This window comes from Dunckerocampus dactyliophorus, chromosome 3 (assembly GCF_027744805.1).
Source record: "Dunckerocampus dactyliophorus isolate RoL2022-P2 chromosome 3, RoL_Ddac_1.1, whole genome shotgun sequence".
Taxonomy (NCBI): Eukaryota; Metazoa; Chordata; class Actinopteri; order Syngnathiformes; family Syngnathidae; genus Dunckerocampus; species Dunckerocampus dactyliophorus.
In genome coordinates this window covers 34,131,783-34,150,728 of record NC_072821.1, presented here as the reverse complement: position 1 = coordinate 34,150,728, position 18,946 = coordinate 34,131,783, and the positions used below count along the sequence as shown (strand labels likewise).

The window sequence follows — 18,946 nt, the reverse complement described above, 5'->3', positions numbered from 1 at the left end:
GTGTGCCTTGAAAGATCAGTCGAAATCGTCTAAAATGGATGGCACTGAAGGGGTTGTCTTTCGAAAAATGGCTGGGATTGAATGAGTTAATAAATGATGGCTGCTTGGCAGTAGACTATGGTCTATTATTAGTCAAAACATAGTGAAATACAAGTGATATGTAGTAGTCTGGTCACAAGGCAGCAGTATGACACATTAGCTTACATTACATTACCTTAACACTGCATAAGCGTTGCAATGTGGTGTCAACAAAGAATAATAGGAGTCTAAGGTGACTATAAAAAGGTGTTATCTCATATCTACAGGGCTGTAATAATGTTCAAAACCGTATTTAGAAAGTCATAAACAGGATTTCTATGCTCTATTTATTAGGGATGTCCGATAATATCGACAATGAAAGCCGATAATAAACATAATGCTGTATTTTGGCCTGTGGGCTCCTATATTTGCTGGCGCGCAAATGATGACCTCATCAAACCGCCTCTCAAGCGTGTAAACAAACGTGGGTGGCTAGTAAGTAGCAAGCTTGCTCGCTCGTTCCATCCATCCATTTTCTATGTCGCCTATCCTCACTAGTAGGAATGTTACAATTCCTGTAAATAAAAGACAGTAAAATCTGACACACTCAATTAGGAGAGTCCGTGGGGACGTCCGTGAAAATGCTGCTTTTGAGTGATGGACCACCTCGACTCATACGACGGCTTTGAATGTTAAGTCCAACTTTAAAACTTTCAAACTCATGGATCAGAGCTTCAAGACAAGGTAAAAGGTATGCAGGATATAAATTCACTTTAATATCTACATGCAGATGAAATTTCATTCAAATCTGATGTTGAGAAATATTTTAATTTTGGCCCGGAATTTGTAGTGTGGCGTGGAAACCAATACAGCTGGTTGCTGCACCGTGGCGGAGCTGTGTGGTGGCCACCCCTCGGTACTCTCCAGCCACCTCACTGGCCATCTAGACATTTCAGGTATCAACTTATTGCCACCCCTATGTGAGTAATGGTCTCACCTTGGCCACCACAATGAAAAATTTCTGGCTCTGCCACTGCTGCTGCGCTAAGTAAGAGTGCTCGGTTGACATGAAAATTATGACACTTGATTTTCTTCCCTGGACTTTTTGATGATAAAAAGAAAACACGTAAATGTCTACTCTGTTGACTTTTAAAACCAATGACACAGCCTAAGCCTAATCACAAGTATATACTGTATATCGAGGAACCAATGAACCGCTTTAAACAAGGGACGACTGTAGTGTATTTGAAACATGGCCAGATGCTCAATTGACCTCCAGGCTAAACTCTTGTATCACAAAACATTAGTTGTTAAAAGTCTGAATCCACAAAAGAACACGTTTCCTCTGTTCTTTGAGATTCAGTCCATGACAAATTACTCAACAAAAACGATGACAAAGCACAGTCTCCGTGGGACTCGGACACCCACTGAGACTGCTCAATTCTCACTCCACTCCTCATCTCCCAGTAAAAAAACTGGTGAGTGAAGTGTTAGCAAAACAGATACAGATGAGAGCCAAAACTACACGACACAGTAAAGCTACAGAAACTGCGCTGCATCAAACAATACAAGATTTTGACCAAAGCATATAAAAACTGTACAAATAAGAATAAGAATAAGAATAAGAATAAGAATAAGAATAAGAAAAATAATTTCTTTGTGTCTAAATCAGCACCCACTATTCTGTTTCTAATAGGATTCCACAGATCTGAGGTATGGCAGACAGACGAAAGCAACAATTGCTTTCAACACAACGCCAGAAAAAGTGAATCTCGGGTGTTAAGCTCTTAAAAACAAGCTTTCCTGCCTCTGTTATGATTCTGATACTACCTCCACAGGCGGAAAATTGGCTTTATGCCCCTATTCTGTGTCGATGCCGTTCACACAGAACAGGGACCTGGGGGAAACGAAAGCAGAGGCAGACGTCACTGATGTTGGGTGGTACAATCTCTGTCCATCCCAAGCGATTTGATGGGGTTGAGATCTGGGCTCTCATGCCAACCTTCTTCAACCATGCCTTCAGGTTGCTTTGTGCAGCCATGTTGGAACAGAAAGTGCCCCTCCCCAAAATATGCGCTGTATATACATTTTCATCCAGAGCACTTTGGCCTTTACTCCCCACCCCTCAATTTTTACTGTTTTTTGTTTTTATTTTCCAAATACTTCAACTTTCTTCTTAAATAATCTTTCCGAATTTTCTTCTCGTGATATTATGACTTTATTCCCAGAATATTTTGACTTTATGTCCATAACTTTTTTTGCCCCAACTTATTTTAAAAAAATTACAACTTCATTTTGTTTTGTTTTTCATAATATTATGACTTTTAAAAAGTCAAATTTTTTTTCTTTATTATTTCAACTCAGTGCTACTAAAATGACATTATTTTTCCTCATCACATTACGGGTTTATTCTCGTAAAAATTGTGACTTTTTTCTCATTAGAATACAACTTTTTCTGTTAATATTTTGTTTTATTTTTGTAAAATTACAGCTGTTTTTCCCATTTTTGCCGCTTTTTTTTCGTTTTCCAAATATTTAAACGTTTTTCCTCACACTTATGACTTTATTACCATAATATTTTGACATTATTCCTATAATATTATAACATTTTTCCAACCTAATTTCCTCCCCCTCCTCTCCAAAAAATTGTTTGTTTTTCATAATATTACAACTTTTAAGAAGTAAACTCATTTCAATTTCATGCTACTAAAATGACGTTATTTTTCCCCATAATATTATGAGATTATTCTCATAAAACTGTGACTTTTTTTCTCATTAGAATACAACTTTTATATGTTAATATTTTTATTTCTGCTGTTATTAATTTTTCAAGCATTTCACCTTTCTTCTTCTAATTATAACTTTATTGACATAATATTCGAACATTTTTCACAACGTAATTTTCCCAAAAATTACAACTTTGTTGTTTTTTCCTCATAATATTAAATACTCATAATATTAACTACTTTTAAAAAGTCACATATTTTTTCTTTATTATTTCAACTCCATGCTACTGAGATGACATTATTTTTCCTCGTAATATTATGACTTTATTCTTGTAAAATGGAACCTTTTTTTCCTCGTTAGAATACAGCTTTTTTTGTGTTAATATTTACCTGCTTTTTAATTTCTTCTGCTGTGTTTTTTTCCAAGTATTTCAACTTTCTTCTTTTAAATTTTCTTCTCGTAATTACGACTTTATTTCCATAATATTTTGACTTTATTATCGTAACATTACAACTTTTTCCGCAACCTAATTTCCAAAAATTACAATTTTATTTGTTGTTTTCTTTGCTTCTCATAATATCACTTAGTTTTTTTTTCTTGTTAAATGATATTTTTAGTGTGCCGCAGGCCAGTAAACAAACAGCCACGGGCCGGAAATGGCCCCCGGGCTGCACTTTGGACACCCCTGTTTTAGAGGAAACTATGTGGCCTCAGGACAAACACGGCTCTACCAAACATTGGTTGTCAGGCAGACAAAGTTCTCGTAGAGCTTGTCAAAGAAGGGCTCGCCCTTCAGACTGACAGAAGTGAGACTTCTCACTCCACAAAATATGTTTCCATTGTGGTAAAAGTTCGAATGGGCTACATGATTCCATCTGAAGCTTTTCACTGCGCTTGGTGATGTAAGGCTTCCACACAGCTGCTCAACCGTGAAACATCTGCCATTAAGCTTCTGGTGCACAGCTTAAGTGTAGACGTTCATGCCAGAGGAGGTTTGGAACTGTGCAGTTATTGAGTCAGCAGAACACTGGAAACATTTACTTCATCACGCCACGACCCCACTCTTTAACTTGACAAACGTCTGCTATACCTGGACTTGGGGAACCACCAGCGTCCAGACAAGTTTGCCTTATGTGATAGAATACAGCAGATAAATGTGCAAAAAATGCGAAATCTAAGACATAAACATGTAAAAATGGTGGCCTTTCTAACAGTGGTACATGTGTGCTGTACATCTTACCTGCATTATCATGTATTTCAAAATCATTACCAGCTTAGTGCGAATGAGATGGGTTTTCTTGCAGAAAAAAAATGCCCATTTTCAGAGAATTTTTATTTTTTTATCTTGACCAAAAATCAGCAAATTTGTGGTGTGGTGAATGCAAATGTGCCCGAATCCACCGTACAGTCGTCCCTCATTTATGGAGGTTAATTGGTTCTAAACCGGGCCGATTCAATATTAATAAATGGAATGTTTTTGTAATTAGAGCATTGGATTAGTATTAGCATATCTTACGACCTTCTAAAAATGTTTTTTATAACATTATTAGCGCCCTCTAGACATGAAATAACAAACCTATGGTCACTTTTATACGATACAACAGATAATACGACATAATAGCACACATTATACACTACTGCAAGTTGTAACTAGGGATGTGCGATATTGGCTTTTTTGCCGATAACCGACATGCTGATATTGTAAATTGACGAGAATAACAATGTAATATTATGAGGAAAAATAAAGTAATTTTAGTAACATAAAGTTCAAATATTAAAGAAAAAATATGTTTTTTAAAGTTGTGATATTGCAAGAAACAAACTAAACAAAATAAAGTTGGAATTTTTGGAAAATTAGGCTGGGGAAAAAGTTATGTTATGAGTATAAAGGCAAAATATTATGGGAATAAAGTCATAATTATAAAAAGAAAATTTACAAAAAGAAAGCTGACAAAACAGCTGTAATTTTAGGACAACAAAATGAAAATATGATGAAAAAAAGTCATATTCTAACGGGAAAAACGTGCCAATTTTATGAGAATAAGCTTGTAATATTATAAGCAAAAATAATACAATTTAAGTAGCACAGAGTTGAAATATTAAAGAAAAAATACATTATTATATATATATATATATATATATATATATATAATATATATATATAATAATAATATATATATCTATATATATATATCTATATATATTATTATTATTATTATTATTATTTATTTATTAATTAGTTTTTTTAAAGTCGTAATATTATGAAAAAACAAAACAATTAATAAAGTTGGAATTTTGGGAAAATTAGGCTGGGCAAAAGTTAGAATGTTACGAGAATCAAGTCAAAATATTATCGGAATAAAGTCATAACAGAGAAGAAAATTTACAAGAAAGTTGAAATAGTGGGGGGAAAAAACAGTTGTAATCTTACGAAAATAAAATCAAAATATTACTGCAAAAAAAGATCGTAATCGTAACAAGAAAAAAGCGACCAATTCACGAGAATAAGCTTGTAGAGTCGTCCCTTGCAATATCACGTTTTTTCAGAAATGAATTACTTCATAAATGATGGCTGTTTTGTGGTAGACTATGGTCTATTATACTGTAAGTCAAAACATATTAAAATATGATATGTAGTATTCTGGTCACTAGGCGGCAGTAATGACACAAAACATTGAGACATTACCTTACATTACATTACCTTAACACTGCATGAAGTCATGAAATCAGCCATGGCATGTCCCACATGATTGAGTGAAAAAAGGTTCTCCTCCCATCCCGTGTGAAAGGGGCATGTTTTTGGCTTCTTAAATTTAAAAGAATTTAATCTTAGGTTAGCTCGCTAGCTAGTTAGCTTCCGAGCTCGCAGTTTGCTAGTAACCAGCCGTCTCAAGTCCCTGCAGCATAAGAGTTGTGCAAGGTGTTGTAAACAATGAATAATAGGCGTGCAAAGGTGACTACAGTATAGGGGTGTTATTTCATGTATACAGGGCTCTATGTTAAAAATTTCGAAAGTCATCAACAGGTTTTCTATGCTCTAACTATGAAAATATTCCATTTATTAACATTGAATCCTATATCATGGAAATTCATTTATCGCGGTCGAGTCTAGAACGAATTAACCATTATAAACGAGGGAGGGACTGTAATATGATGAGGAAAAATAATGCCATTTTTAGTAGCATGAAGTTGAAATATTAAAGAAAAACTATGTTGTTTTTGGAAAATTAGGTTGTGGGAAAAGTTATAATGTTTTGGGAATGAAGTCATAATATTATGAAAATTTACAAAAAATATTTAAGAAGACAGTACAAATTAAAAAATAAATAAAACTTAAAAAAAAAAAAACTGAAAAAAATGGGAAAAGATCAAAGTTCACACTAACAATAGGCTTTTTTCACCTATATTTTTTTGGAGGGGGGATTAGGTTGGGGAAAAAGTTTTAATACTATGGGAATAAAGTCAAAATATCACAGGAACAAAATTTTTAAAGATTTTTTTAAAACTAAAGTTGAAATTTTAAAAAACCTTGTAAAAAAAAAAAAAAAACAATAGCAAAAGTGGGGAAGAAAAAAGCAAATACTGAAGTTGATAATTGGCTTCTCACCTATATCACGACGCTGAGATGCAGCATTTTCTTGAAATATATAGTCTATAACTTCTTAGCATATCTACTTGTGTTGCTTTACAAAACACTCTGCAAAAAACAGAAAAAATTATTTTAAAAAAACTGCTGTAATTTTATGAGAATAAAGTCAAAATATGAAGAGAAAAAAAGTCTTATTCTCGCAATTTTACGAGAATAATATTATTTAAAATGTAATTATAGAGTAGAAATATTAAATGCAATTAAATATTTTAAAAAGTCCTAATACGTTAGTAGAAACAGACAAAACGACGACTAAAGTTGTGATTTTTGAAAAATTAGGTTAGGAAAAAAGTCATAATACGACAGGAACAAAGCCAAAATGTTGAAATATTTGTAAAATGCAGGAAAAAACAGAAAAAGGGGGAAAAAAAGAGCCAAGACTGAAGTTGATAGTTATAACAGGCTTTCTGACAAAGATGAGATGCAGTTTTTTCTTGAAATATATACAACTTCTTAGCATATCTTACAAAATAGGAAAGTGGCAAAGTTGCATCCTTTCATTTTTCACTATGTGGCCCTCTCTGGAAAAAGGTTTGGCCACCCCTGTCCTGTCATGCCGTTAAGTGGAATCCCATGCTCTCGTTTTACACACCTGTTTAGGAACTGCCCCACAATGACAGGACTCAGTTTGAGGAAGTTGTGCAAACGCCTGCAACCGCTGATGTTAGGAGTACTCACAGCATCATGGCAGGAAGTGTAGACAATGTGAACTTGCTTGCGCTCCTGGTCCAGGAAGTGTCTGCGTATGGCCAAAACATTACAGCCACAACAATTGTCCTCCTCCACTGTCACCGACTGGGACAAACGCGAGCCAGACACTGACGTGCAGCTGGGAGGAGAGCAAGAGCACACACACAGCGTTCACACAGATATTCAATATATGTAAAATACAAAATCCTATTACAGTTAATCTGTGTAAGTATGTGCTTAATTCAGTATTTCTTGTTGTGAGCAGGGCTGAGTGGCGTCTCTGTGGATTACCACTTAGCAAGTGTTGACGCATGCGAGATGTGATCCTCGCTCAAGTGCCTCAAGAGACACAAAGGCATCAAAGGCATGCACGCGGGTGCGCTTGGGTGTTGGCGTGCTTACGGGCAGGTGCTAACGAGGCGGCACAGTCCGCAGGCCGGCTTCCTCATCAGATACATGGGCCAACCGTACGCGGCCAGAGCGAACAACATGTAGTCGCACACGTCCTTGTACATGCCCATCTCGGTCTGGGAGAGGAGAAGACATGCAAGCCACAAAAACCAAGACAGTAAATATGGTATTGTATTCAGCACAGTCAGCTAGCTCACACAAATAAAGCCGAAAAAAGTCAGCGTCAGGGATTTCCATTTTAGACATAAGTATTATATCAATTACATACAACACATTTATAGTACAGTCCTTCATTTATAGAGGTAATTTGGTTGCTTAAAAATTCACTAATTTAGTTGTATGCCATGTTAAAAAATATGATAAGGGTCTCACGGAAATACATTTTTAAATATGTGACTTTCATGGCGGCCGCACGGTGACCTAGTGGTTAGCATATTGGCCACACAGTCAGGGGATCGGGAAGATCTGGGTTTGAATTTCCGTTGGGCATCTCTGTGTGGAGTTTGCATGTTCTCCCCGTGCGTGTGTGGGTTTTCTCCGGTACTCCAAAAACATGCATGTTATTAATTCGCGACTCTGAATTGTCGTTAGGTATGAATGTGAATGTGAAGGGTTGTTTGTCTATATGTGCCCTGTGATTGGCTGGCGACGAGTAGTCAACAGGGAGAGAAGCTGGATGGATGGACTTTCATGGCTCTCTTATGGCCAAAAAGGTTCCCGACAATGCCAAATGACACTGATTTATATGGGAAACAAAGTGTTTTGAGAGAGATATGAGCTTTTGCAGGTGAACCATGCTGAACCATCCAAGATTATTTTGCTAAAAGAACCAAGAGTGTTGAGAAAGTCTGGGTCTGTCTCAGGAAAAGAGCCCAAGCAATTGAGAAGGAGGATCTTTGCAGTCGGTGGCACTGACTCGTCATTTTGGAGTGAACGGAATTAGCTTTGAAGCATGAGTGAACAGTTATGGGAGAGATATGAGCTTTTGCAAGTGAGCTATGATTTTGTGCTCAACTCTAAGACTTTGAAAATGTAATTTCTGTTTCAAGAAACGAGCCAAACCATGGGAGAAAAACTGTAAGATTGGATCCTACCTTGGAACCAATTGGCCGCGATAAACAAGGGATAACAATCACTTGTGTTTCAATATGTTCTGACTAATTATAGACCATACTCTCCCACAAAACAGCCATCATTTATTAATTAATTCATTTCTGATCATCTGATCAAGGTCATATCAGCACCCCTTTTCATAGCTGTTATGACGGAGTATTAAATTAATCTGAGATTTCGAGAATAAAAATAAATAAAAAAATAAAGAATAAAATTTCCGGAAAAAAAGCGCGTAATATTAAGAGGATAAAGTCCTAAATTTCAGGTCCGCACGGTGGCCTAGTGGTTAGTCAGGAAATCGGGAAGATATGGGTTCCAATCGCCGCTGGACTTCTCTGCGCAGGTTTTCTCCGGGTACTCCGGTTTCCTCCCACATTCCAAAAACATGCATGGTAGGTTAATTGGCGACTCTAAATTGTCAATACGTATGAATGTTAGTGTGAATGGTTGTTTGTCTATATGTGCCCTGCGATTGGCTGGCAACCAGTCCAGGGTGTACCCCGCCTCTCGCCCGAAGTCAGCTGGGATAGGCTCCAGCATACCCGCGACCCTAGTGAGGATACGCGGCATAGAAGATGGACGGAAGTCATAAATTTCGAGAACAGGTATGGTTTATAATTGTAACCATATACTTTTATGAATAAAAATCCATGCTATTTTTTGTGACTCAATTAACATGGTTTTCCCACCTTTACTTAATCCATTAATCAGATAGATAGCCACTCACCGAGTTCTTCAGGTCCAGATATCTCGTGTTTCGTGTGACAGGCATCCCAGAAAGGAAGGCTAAGATATCATTGTTGGCCTTGAGGAGGACAAAATTACAAAACAGCAATGCTAATGCTGTTCAAGCATGAAAAGAGTGAATGTCAACACAAACTATTGAATAGACCAGGGGTGTCCAAAGTGCCCCTCGGGGGCCGTTTGAGGCCCGAGGCTGTTTTTATTTATTTATTTTTTTTTTTAAATTGGCCTACGACACATTCTAAAAATATTATTTAAGAAATGTAATTTAAGAAAACCAAAAAAACCAGAAAATACAGAAAATTCAGTAGTAATTGTACAAGAATAAAGTCAAAATATTACGAGAAAAAGGTTGTAATCTAAAAACAAAGTTGTAATTTAACGAGAACAACATTGTAATATTATGGGGAAAAACAACGTCATTTTAGTAACATGAAGTTGAAATTTTAAAGAAGCACACTACTTTTATTATGAAAAACAAACAAAAGAACGAATAAAGTTGTAATTTTTGGAAAATTTGGTGTTAAGGGAGTAAAGTCAAAACGTTTTGGGAATAAAGTCATAATTACACAAAGAAGGTTCAAATAGTTGAAAAAAAAAAATCCACTAGATTTTTTTGGAAATCATAATATTATGAAAAACAAACAAAATAAAAAATCAAGTTGGAATTTTTTGGAAATTAGCTAGTTATGTTAAAGTCAAAATATTATGGGAATAAAGACATTGTGAAAAGAAAATTTACAAAAACCGATTTGAAATAAATGGAACAAAAAACAACAGCATAAATGAAAAAATAAATTAGTTTACAAGAATAAAGTCCAAATATTAACACAAAAAAGTCGTATTCTACCGAGAAAAATATAATTTAAAAAATATATAAAAATATATAAAAATAATAAACTCTTAAAGGGATAGTTTGGATTTTTTGACATGAAGTTGTATGACATCCCCATCATCATTGTAGTCCAATAACAGAGACTTACCCCCCACTTGGTCTCCTAAATCCAGTTCTGGTCAGATTTCCGTGATGAAGAATGCAGTTCCACTTAGTTACTGGGGACAATTACGTAAAGAGTTTGGCTCTTAAGATTAATGCATTTGCATTACAAAAATGCATCACAAAAATGCCTTAAAAAAAAAAAAAAAAGTCAGACCTCACAAAACACTTGGCGTTATATATTTTTCTCCCACTGTATCCCTGCGCACTGTCGCCTGCGCGTTCTTGTGTTCTACTTCCGCGACAGAGAGCCATGGCCATCTTGTTTATGTATGTGTTCCACAGCGGAAGAAGATGCGAGTGTCTTCGTCACATACACATGAACGCACAGGCGACAGTGCGCAAGGATACGGCGGGAGACAGATATAACGCCGAGCGTTTTGTGAGGTTTGAGTTTTTTGAGAAGGCATTTTTGTGATGCAAATGTTTTAATCTTTTGAATGTATATTGTTTTGAGAAGCCAAACTCCTTACTTAATTGTCCCCAGCAACTAAGTGGAACAACGTTCTTCATCACAGAAATCTGACCAGAACCGGACGTAGGAGACCAAGTGGAGGGTAAGTCGCTGTTATTAGACTACAATGCTGATGGGGATGTCATACAACTTCATGTCAAAAAATCTGAACTATCCCTTTAATATTACAAGAAAAAATAATGCCATTTTGGTAGCATTAGGTTGAAATATTGAAGAAAACATATATATATATATATATATTTAAATGTCTTAATATTATGAGAAACAAACAAAAGAGCAAATAAAGTTGTAATTTCTGGAAAACTAGGTTCCAAAAAAAATAATGTTACGGGAATAAAGTCAAAATATTATGGGAATAAAGTCATAATCATAAGAAGAAAGTTGAAATAGTTGGAAAATTAAACAAAAAAACAACAACAGCAGAAAAAAAAACATTTTACAAAAATAAAGCCAAGAGAAAAAAGTTGCACTCTAATGAGAAAAAAAAGTCACCATTTTATGAGATTAAAATCGTAATATTATGGGGAAAAATAATGTCATTTTAGTAGCATAGAGTTGAAATATTAAAGAAAAAACTACACTAGCAATATTATGAGAAAGAAACAAAACAATAACAAAATAAAGCTGTAATTTATGGAATATTAGGTTTGGGGAAAAAGCTATAATATTATGAGAATTAAGAGAAAAAAATCTAATAAGTATTTTGTAAAATTATGAGAAAAAAATAAAAGACATTTTAGTAACATAAAGCTAAAATATTACAGGAAAATGACATAGTTTTTAAAAGTCAAAATATTACAAAAAAGCAAACCAACAAACCGAACAGTAACTTTTTGAAAATGAGGTTGCGGAAAAAGCCGAAGTCCAAATATTATGGGAATAAAACCATAATTATGAGAAGAAAATTTTACAAGAAGAAAGTTGAAATAGTTGGAACAAAAAAAGCCGACAGAAAGGAAACATTTTTTAAATTTTAATTTTACAAGAGTAAAGTCAAAATATTAAGAAAAAAGGCATATTTTAATGAGAAAAGCCGCAATTTGTCAAAAATAAACTAGATAAATAAATATGACATAAATAAATAATGTCATTTTAGTAGCATAAAGTTGAAATATTGAAGAAAAGGTTATTTTGTTCTTAAAAAGTTGTAATATTATGAGAAACAAACAAAACAAATTAACGTTTTCATTTTTGGAAAATTAGGTTGGGGAAAAGTTGTAATATGGGGATAAAGTCATAATATTATGGGAATAAAATCTTAATATTAAGAAAATGAACATGATTTAAGAAGAAAGTTGAAATATTTGGAAAAAAAACAACAGCAAAAATAGAAGAAAAAGAGCAAAGAGTGAAGTTGATACTAATAATAGGCTTTTTCACCTATATGACTTGAAATATACTATACATAACTTCTTAGTATATATTTACAAAATATCTAAGGGGCAAAGTTCCGTAATTTCATCTTTCACTATGTGGCCTTCGCTGGAGGAAGAAGTTTGGACACCCCTGGAACAGACTGATACCTGGTCCAAGATAGAAGATCTTTTCGATCTCTGTGTCTGACGCAGGAGCACCAATCCAGCAATAATATCACTAGGCACAATGTCCAGGTCTCTGAAGAACTCTGCAAAAAGGCTTGCCACCTCGGAATATGCATCCTGCAGAGAACAGCAGCAGCTATCAGAACATCTGTATGTACGATATTGTATATCAGCAAAGCAGCTTGTTTGCAGCAAATGTGGCTCACTGATTGTGTATCCTGGGCTCTGGTGCAGCACATGAAGAATTTCAATCTTCTGCTCCAGCTGCTGGCTTGGCCTTCCTCAAGTCTGTGTCTAAATGGGGATTTGACAACGTTAAAGAAGGGACACATCCAATGGAAGCTGTGGAAGTGTGTGTGACACGGAATGGCAACGAGTACCTGAGCGTGTATGTCGTGAGGTTTCGTTGGCGGCGGCGAGTCGCTTTCAGTTTGACAAACGTCCGACCGGTAGGATCAAAAGTGCACATGAGGGTAATGCAGACGCTGAATATCACCAGCCAGTTGCATGCAACAATCCCTGCAAGACAATATGAAAATACACCGTAAACAGCAGTTGTTCCAACAACCCATAAGCAAATGTAACGTTTAAAAAAAATGCTTCGATGAGGCGAGATTACCCGTGCTGTGCTGTAGTGTCCAAATTCATTTTCTCCTACGAGTCACGTGCTGTACACAAAACACGGTGTCGATTGTGTGGGACCTCTCCACTGTTTCAGACACCTCACGCGCTAGTCGCACAAAACACTTCGCAACGAGAGAGAGAGAAAAAAAACCTCCATCTTCAACACACCCGGAACGCCAGAATCGTCCACGGTGCCAAAGACGCCACCTTGAGGCCAGCCACAAAAAAAGCCCCGTGGCCTGCTCCACCGCCGCCGTCGGCCAGCGAACCACTCTGAGCCACAGTTTGTAATTTCCGAACCGCCGCTATGTTTTTTTTTTTATGTTTTGTTAAAGAGAAACTGGACTTTTTTAAAAATTTCGCCCAACATCCGCAATCCTTATGTGAGATATGAACATACGTCTTTCTATTTTTGGTGCCCTCGAAAATGGCCCTCAGGCTGCACTTTGCACACCCCTGCATTGAAACAGTCCTGTTATAAACAGGTTCCCTTTGTGACCTGTGTTTGGCAAACACACGCACAAAAAAAAATAATCTCCTGCGTTGGCGTAGCAGAAGAAAAGGACAAACGACAATAAATGTAATTTCTCCCGGTGGGATATGAAAAGGCATTTTAACATTCTCATTATTATTCTCCTTGAAGCCCCGTTTGACTCACCCAAAGCCAGGTTCTTGGCGGTGACATCAGAGCATGGCTGGTAATACTGAACAAGCCAGGCAATTCCCACTACTGCATACACCAGCTCAACCAACAGAATCGCTGGAGTGAGAAAGAAGAAGGGAGAGCGATGAGAATAATCAATATGTGCACAATCAATAAAAGCAGTGTTTAAATCTTTTCTTGGAACCGCAACTACTTTATGCCAGAGAAGCACCAAGCATTGCGTACAACCAAAGTATGACGAATATAAAAAGGTCATGTTGTGTTTCTTACCGCGGTTCTTTCCTTTTTTTTCCCAGTACAGCCTTGTGTGTGTGTCACTGTATAGCTATTTTTTCCTTGTTTTAACACATTGGGCCTAAAATCACCCAAATGCTCTTTTTTTTCAGGGGCAAACCAAAAACACACCAACATAATAAAACACATGCAACTGGAAAATGCTGCAATGACATAAACAATGATGTGAATGGCAAAAAACACAAACACATGCATGAAGACAAATGTTGTTTGGTAGGCCTGTCACAATATCACAATAACAAATTTTGCTGGTCGATAATTGTGCTACAAATTATCGACGATAATCGATCATTTCGACCTTTTTATTTTTTTACCACATTATCATGAAGTTTATCATTCAGTGATCACTGTGTCATGTCACATTTGAGCCACTACTGTAGATGGTACTCAAGTGTAGTGTATCTGTGTGAGGCACAGAAGATGCCTACTATAGCACTTACGAATTGCTTGGCGTCACCACTTCACATACCCTGGGTATCACGAGCTCGCGCCGGCCGGCACTATACATTCACTTCACCGATCAAATGCCCCAGCAAGCTCCAACCGCCGGGACGAATGCCCAACAGCACATCCACACTGGAACTGTGGCATTCGGCTTAGAAATCGCTTTTGTTCTTTCATTCATATTTGCATTTGCAAATTTGCATTTGCTTGCTAACTGCTAGCTAGCACTCAGTGCATTCAATCACTACGTACCTAGCCACCTCCATGTACCGTGACAAAGACGCTGAGTAGCTGACAGGAGGCTCACTCTTTCCCTTAATTTGACTGTACAACCAATGCGCTCAGACACAAGCAGAGTGAACCCTCTTGTCATCCAGCCTGTGTGCTACAGCGAGACAAGGAAATGGAACAGGCATACGTACATGTCCCACATGTCAATTTATCGAGGCGTCAAAATTATCAAAGTCGTTTTTTTTTTTTTTTGTATCATTCGATTAATCGTTTTATCGATTATCGTGACAGGCCTATTGTTTGGTTTTGTCCTGCAGCATTTATGTGACTGCAGGATTTTCCATTTGCAGTATAGTCCCACTGCATTTGTTTTATGGTGTTTGTGTGCTTTTCATTTTGGATCATTTTTGCGTTTGGAGCGTTTAGGCCAGGGGTCGGCAACCTTTAGCATCAAAAGAGCCATTTGGGCCAGTTTCCACCAAATTAAAAATGCACCTGGAGCCACAAAACATACTAAATTGAAGGTAACGCTACATACAACATGCGCTGCATACCAAAATAGGTTCCTGACCCGACAATAATAAGCACATTTCCGTCAAGTTGGATTCCTTCTTAACTCATTCAATCCCAGCCATTGTTCAAAAGACAACCCCTTCAGTAGCGGCCATTTTAGACGATTTTGACTGATCTTTAAAAGGCACACAGAATATTGTGTTCTATGACTATATAAACATGGGACCTGCCAAAAGAAAGATTAGACTCCAGTCTTTCATCCGAAAAAAAAGTTTGTTTCTTCCTTTTTCTGTTCTTTGGTAATCAGCAGTAGAACATAGGTAAGTTTCAGGAAAATATGACTTCCTGACTAGAAAAGGGAGAAAACCATCTTTTTGTGAAAAGATACATTTTAATTTTTTTTGCTTTCGTGACAGCTCAATATGCACACAACAAATTCAAGATTCAAGATTCAAGAGAGTTTTATTGTCATGTGCACAGTACAACAGCAGTTATACCATGCAATGAAAATCTTATTCTGTTCATTCTCCCAAGAAAAGAAAGAAAACAAATGAAAGAATAAGAACATAAGAAACATAAACACATAAACATATATACCAATAAATTAAGCAACAACAACAGAAGAGACATTAATACAAGTAAATAATACAAATAAATAAATAAATAAAGTGCTATGAGTGTGTGCGTGTGTTGCGTGCGGCGTGTGCGAGTGCTTCGTTGAGGAGCCTGATGGCCTGTGGGTAAAAGCTGTTTGCCAGCCTTGTGGTCCTGGACTTCAAACTCCTGTAGCGTCTGCCTGACGGTAGGAGTGTGAATAATGAGTGTTGTGGATGTGTGCTGTCCTTGATGAGGTTGTGTGTTCTGCGTAGGACTCTAGATTTATAAATGTCTTGCAGTGAGGGGAGGGCTGCCCCAACAATGTTCTGTGAGGTCTTGATCACCCGCTGGAGTGCCTTCCTATCACGTGTTGTACAGTTACCGTACCAAACAGTGATGGAGGCGGTAAGGACACTTTCGATAGTGCATCTGTAGAAGCAACTCAGGATTGTGGTGGACATGCCAAATTTCCTCAGTCTTCTCAGGAAGTACAGTCTCCTTTGGGACTTCTTCATAATTTGTTGGGTGTTGTGAGACCAGGTGAGGTCCTCGCTGATGTGTGTGCCAAGGAACTTGAAGGTTTTCACCCTCTCCACCTCAGTCTCATCAATAAACAGGGGTCTATGCGGCTCCTTTTCCCTTGTTCTTGGGTCGATGATCATCTCTTTAGTCTTATCTGTATTGAGAAGGAGATTGTTATCACGACACCAAGCTATGAGGTCCGCCACCTCTCTTCTGTATGATGTTTCAACACCACCAGTGATCAGTCCGATGACTGTAGTGTCATCCGCAAATTTAATGATGCTGGTGTTGTTCTAGGAGGCCACGCAATCGTAGGTGAAGAGCGTGTAGAGGAGTGGACTCAGCACACACCCCTGTGGGGTCCCAGTGCTCACAATTCTTGAGCTGGATGTGCGGTTGTGGACTCTGACTGACTGGGGCCTGCCTGTGAGAAAGTTAAACACCCAGTTACAGAGGGAGGGAGACAGGCCAAGTGTGAGGAGCTTATCTGTGAGTTTGTGGGGGCTGACTGTATTAAAAGCAGAGCTATAGTCTATAAATAGCATTCTGACGTATGTGTCCTGGCCCTGTAGGTGAGAAAGGGCTGTGTGGATGGCAGTGTTGACTGCATCATCCGTGGACCGGTTCTGGCGATATGCAAACTGTAGAGGGTCCACGGTTGCCGCCGGGATGCTCTTTTTGATGTGGGTCATGACTAATCTTTCAAAGCACTTCATAACAATAGGAGTGAGTGCTATAGGGCGATAGTCATTCAAGCAGGTCACGTTGCTCTTCTTGGGTACGGGCACTATGGTGGTGGACTTAAAGCAGGTCGGTACAGATGCTTGTGCAAGCGACAGGTTAAATATGTAAGCAAGCACATCAGCTAGCTCTGATGAGCAAACCCGAAGTGCACGTCCTGAGATGTTGTCTGGCCCTGCTGCTTTTCGTGGGTTTGTTTTGTTTAGAACCCTGCGCACATCAGCTGATGTCACCATGAGAGGTGAGTCCTGTGTGCTCCCCAGGTTCAGCCACCCTCTCTGCTCATCAGGAGTTTGGGTGTCAAAGCGGGCATAGAACTCGTTCAGCTCATCTGGAAGTGTGGTTTGGCTGGACGTGGCTACGCTACTCTGCTGTCGATAGTCTGTGATGTGCTGGAGCCCCGCCCACATGCGCCGAGGGTCTGAGGTGGAATAGTAGCCCTCCAGCTTCTGTCTGTACTGTCTTTTGGCCTCTCGTATGGACCTCCTCAGGTCATATCTGGCCTTTTTGTAGTCATCAGCGGTGCCCATGACAAATGCAGTCGAACGAGCACGTAGCTTAGCCCTTACATCACAGTTCATCCACTGTTTTTGGTTAGGGTATTTTCTGTAATACTTGGTGGTGGTAACAGTCTCTATACATGTGCTAATGTAGCCAGTAACAGCAGAAGCATATTCATCCAAATCAACAGTACAATCTTCCCTCCCCGCTGCAGTTTTAAACACATCCCAGTTTGTGCAGCCAAAGCAGTCCTGAAGTACTTGATCAGTTTCTTCATTCCATACTTTAACTGCTGTACGTACAGGGGGAGCTTTTTTAAGAAGTTGTCTGTATGTTGGATAAAGGAATATAGAGATGTGGTCGGCCTTTCCAAAGTGGGGTCTTGGAACAGCCTTCAAAGCACCTTTCATGTTGCAGTAGACTTGGTCCAGGATGTTATTTTCCCTTGTGGGAAAGCTCACATGCTGGTAATATTTGGGGAGGACAGTCCTGAGGTTACAGTGGTTGAAATCGCCAGATATAATAAATACAGCGTCTGGGTGTTTGGTCTCGTGTTTATCAATGATGTCATGCAGGAGGCCTAGTGCATTAGCAGTGTTAGCTCGTGGTGGGATGTAAACAGCAGTTAAATACACAGCGCTAAACTCACGAGGCAAATAAAAAGGTCTGCATTTCACCATCAGCAGCTCAATGTCCTGCGAGCAGTGCTTTTCCATCGTCTGTACGTCTGTGCACCACCGTTTGTTTACGTAAACACAGACGCCGCCACCTCTGTGTTTACCAGACGCTAAAGTCCGATCTCCCCGGTAAGCAGCAAATGATTCCAACTGGATCGCCGAGTCCGGTATATCCTCCCTCAGCCAGGTTTCTGTGAAGGTGAGGACACAGCATTCCCTGATCTCACGTTGAGCTGTAATCCTTGCTCGTAGTTCTTCCATCTTGTTTTCAAGAGAGCGGACGTTGGCTAGCAGCAGGCTTGGTAGCGGTGGCCTCGTCGCTCTAGCTTTTAGCCTAGCATGCAGGCCGGCTCGCTTGCCTCGTTTACGCCTTGGATGCTTTGCTCGCCGGGTATTAAGCTCACCGGGTCCGCAGGCTGCTGCGTTCTCCCGGCGCAGAAGAAAGGCAAAGTCTGAGAGGCTAAATGAAAGTTCATGGTGAACCCTGCCGATGTTCAAAAGTGTCTCTCTGTTGTAATGTACTGCGTGAGTGTGTTGAATGTCCAAAATGAACATGAATGAAAATGAATGAAATTGTGCGTCCCATTGAAGGAAAAAAAGTTTTTGTCCACTTCAAGAAAGCTGAATGTGACATCCTTGACCATCCAGAGGGAAAAGTGAGGCCTGTGTTGGTCTTTCAAAGCCATGATGTGCAACTTTGCGTTTATCGCATCTTTCCCTCTCTCCCTCTGCAACCAAATAGGTGTTCATGCTTTGATTAACGACAAGCTTTG

At 38.4% G+C, this 18,946-nt stretch overlaps 1 protein-coding gene across 3 annotated transcripts in view; it reads right to left on the bottom strand.

The window, feature by feature from the left end:
• dagla (diacylglycerol lipase, alpha) overlaps nt 1–18,946 on the bottom strand; it is a 69,146-nt gene that overhangs the window by 23,611 nt on the left and 26,589 nt on the right. For all 3 annotated transcript variants that reach the window (XM_054769776.1, XM_054769778.1, XM_054769779.1), the window contains exons 4-10: nt 13,648–13,749; nt 12,746–12,884; nt 12,572–12,659; nt 12,348–12,482; nt 9,336–9,413; nt 7,487–7,611; nt 7,073–7,223 (exon numbers count right to left, since the gene is read on the bottom strand). In XM_054769776.1, coding sequence (XP_054625751.1) covers nt 7,073–7,223; nt 7,487–7,611; nt 9,336–9,413; nt 12,348–12,482; nt 12,572–12,659; nt 12,746–12,884; nt 13,648–13,749 — 818 coding nt within the window. The remainder of the gene's footprint in view (nt 1–7,072; nt 7,224–7,486; nt 7,612–9,335; nt 9,414–12,347; nt 12,483–12,571; nt 12,660–12,745; nt 12,885–13,647; nt 13,750–18,946) is intronic.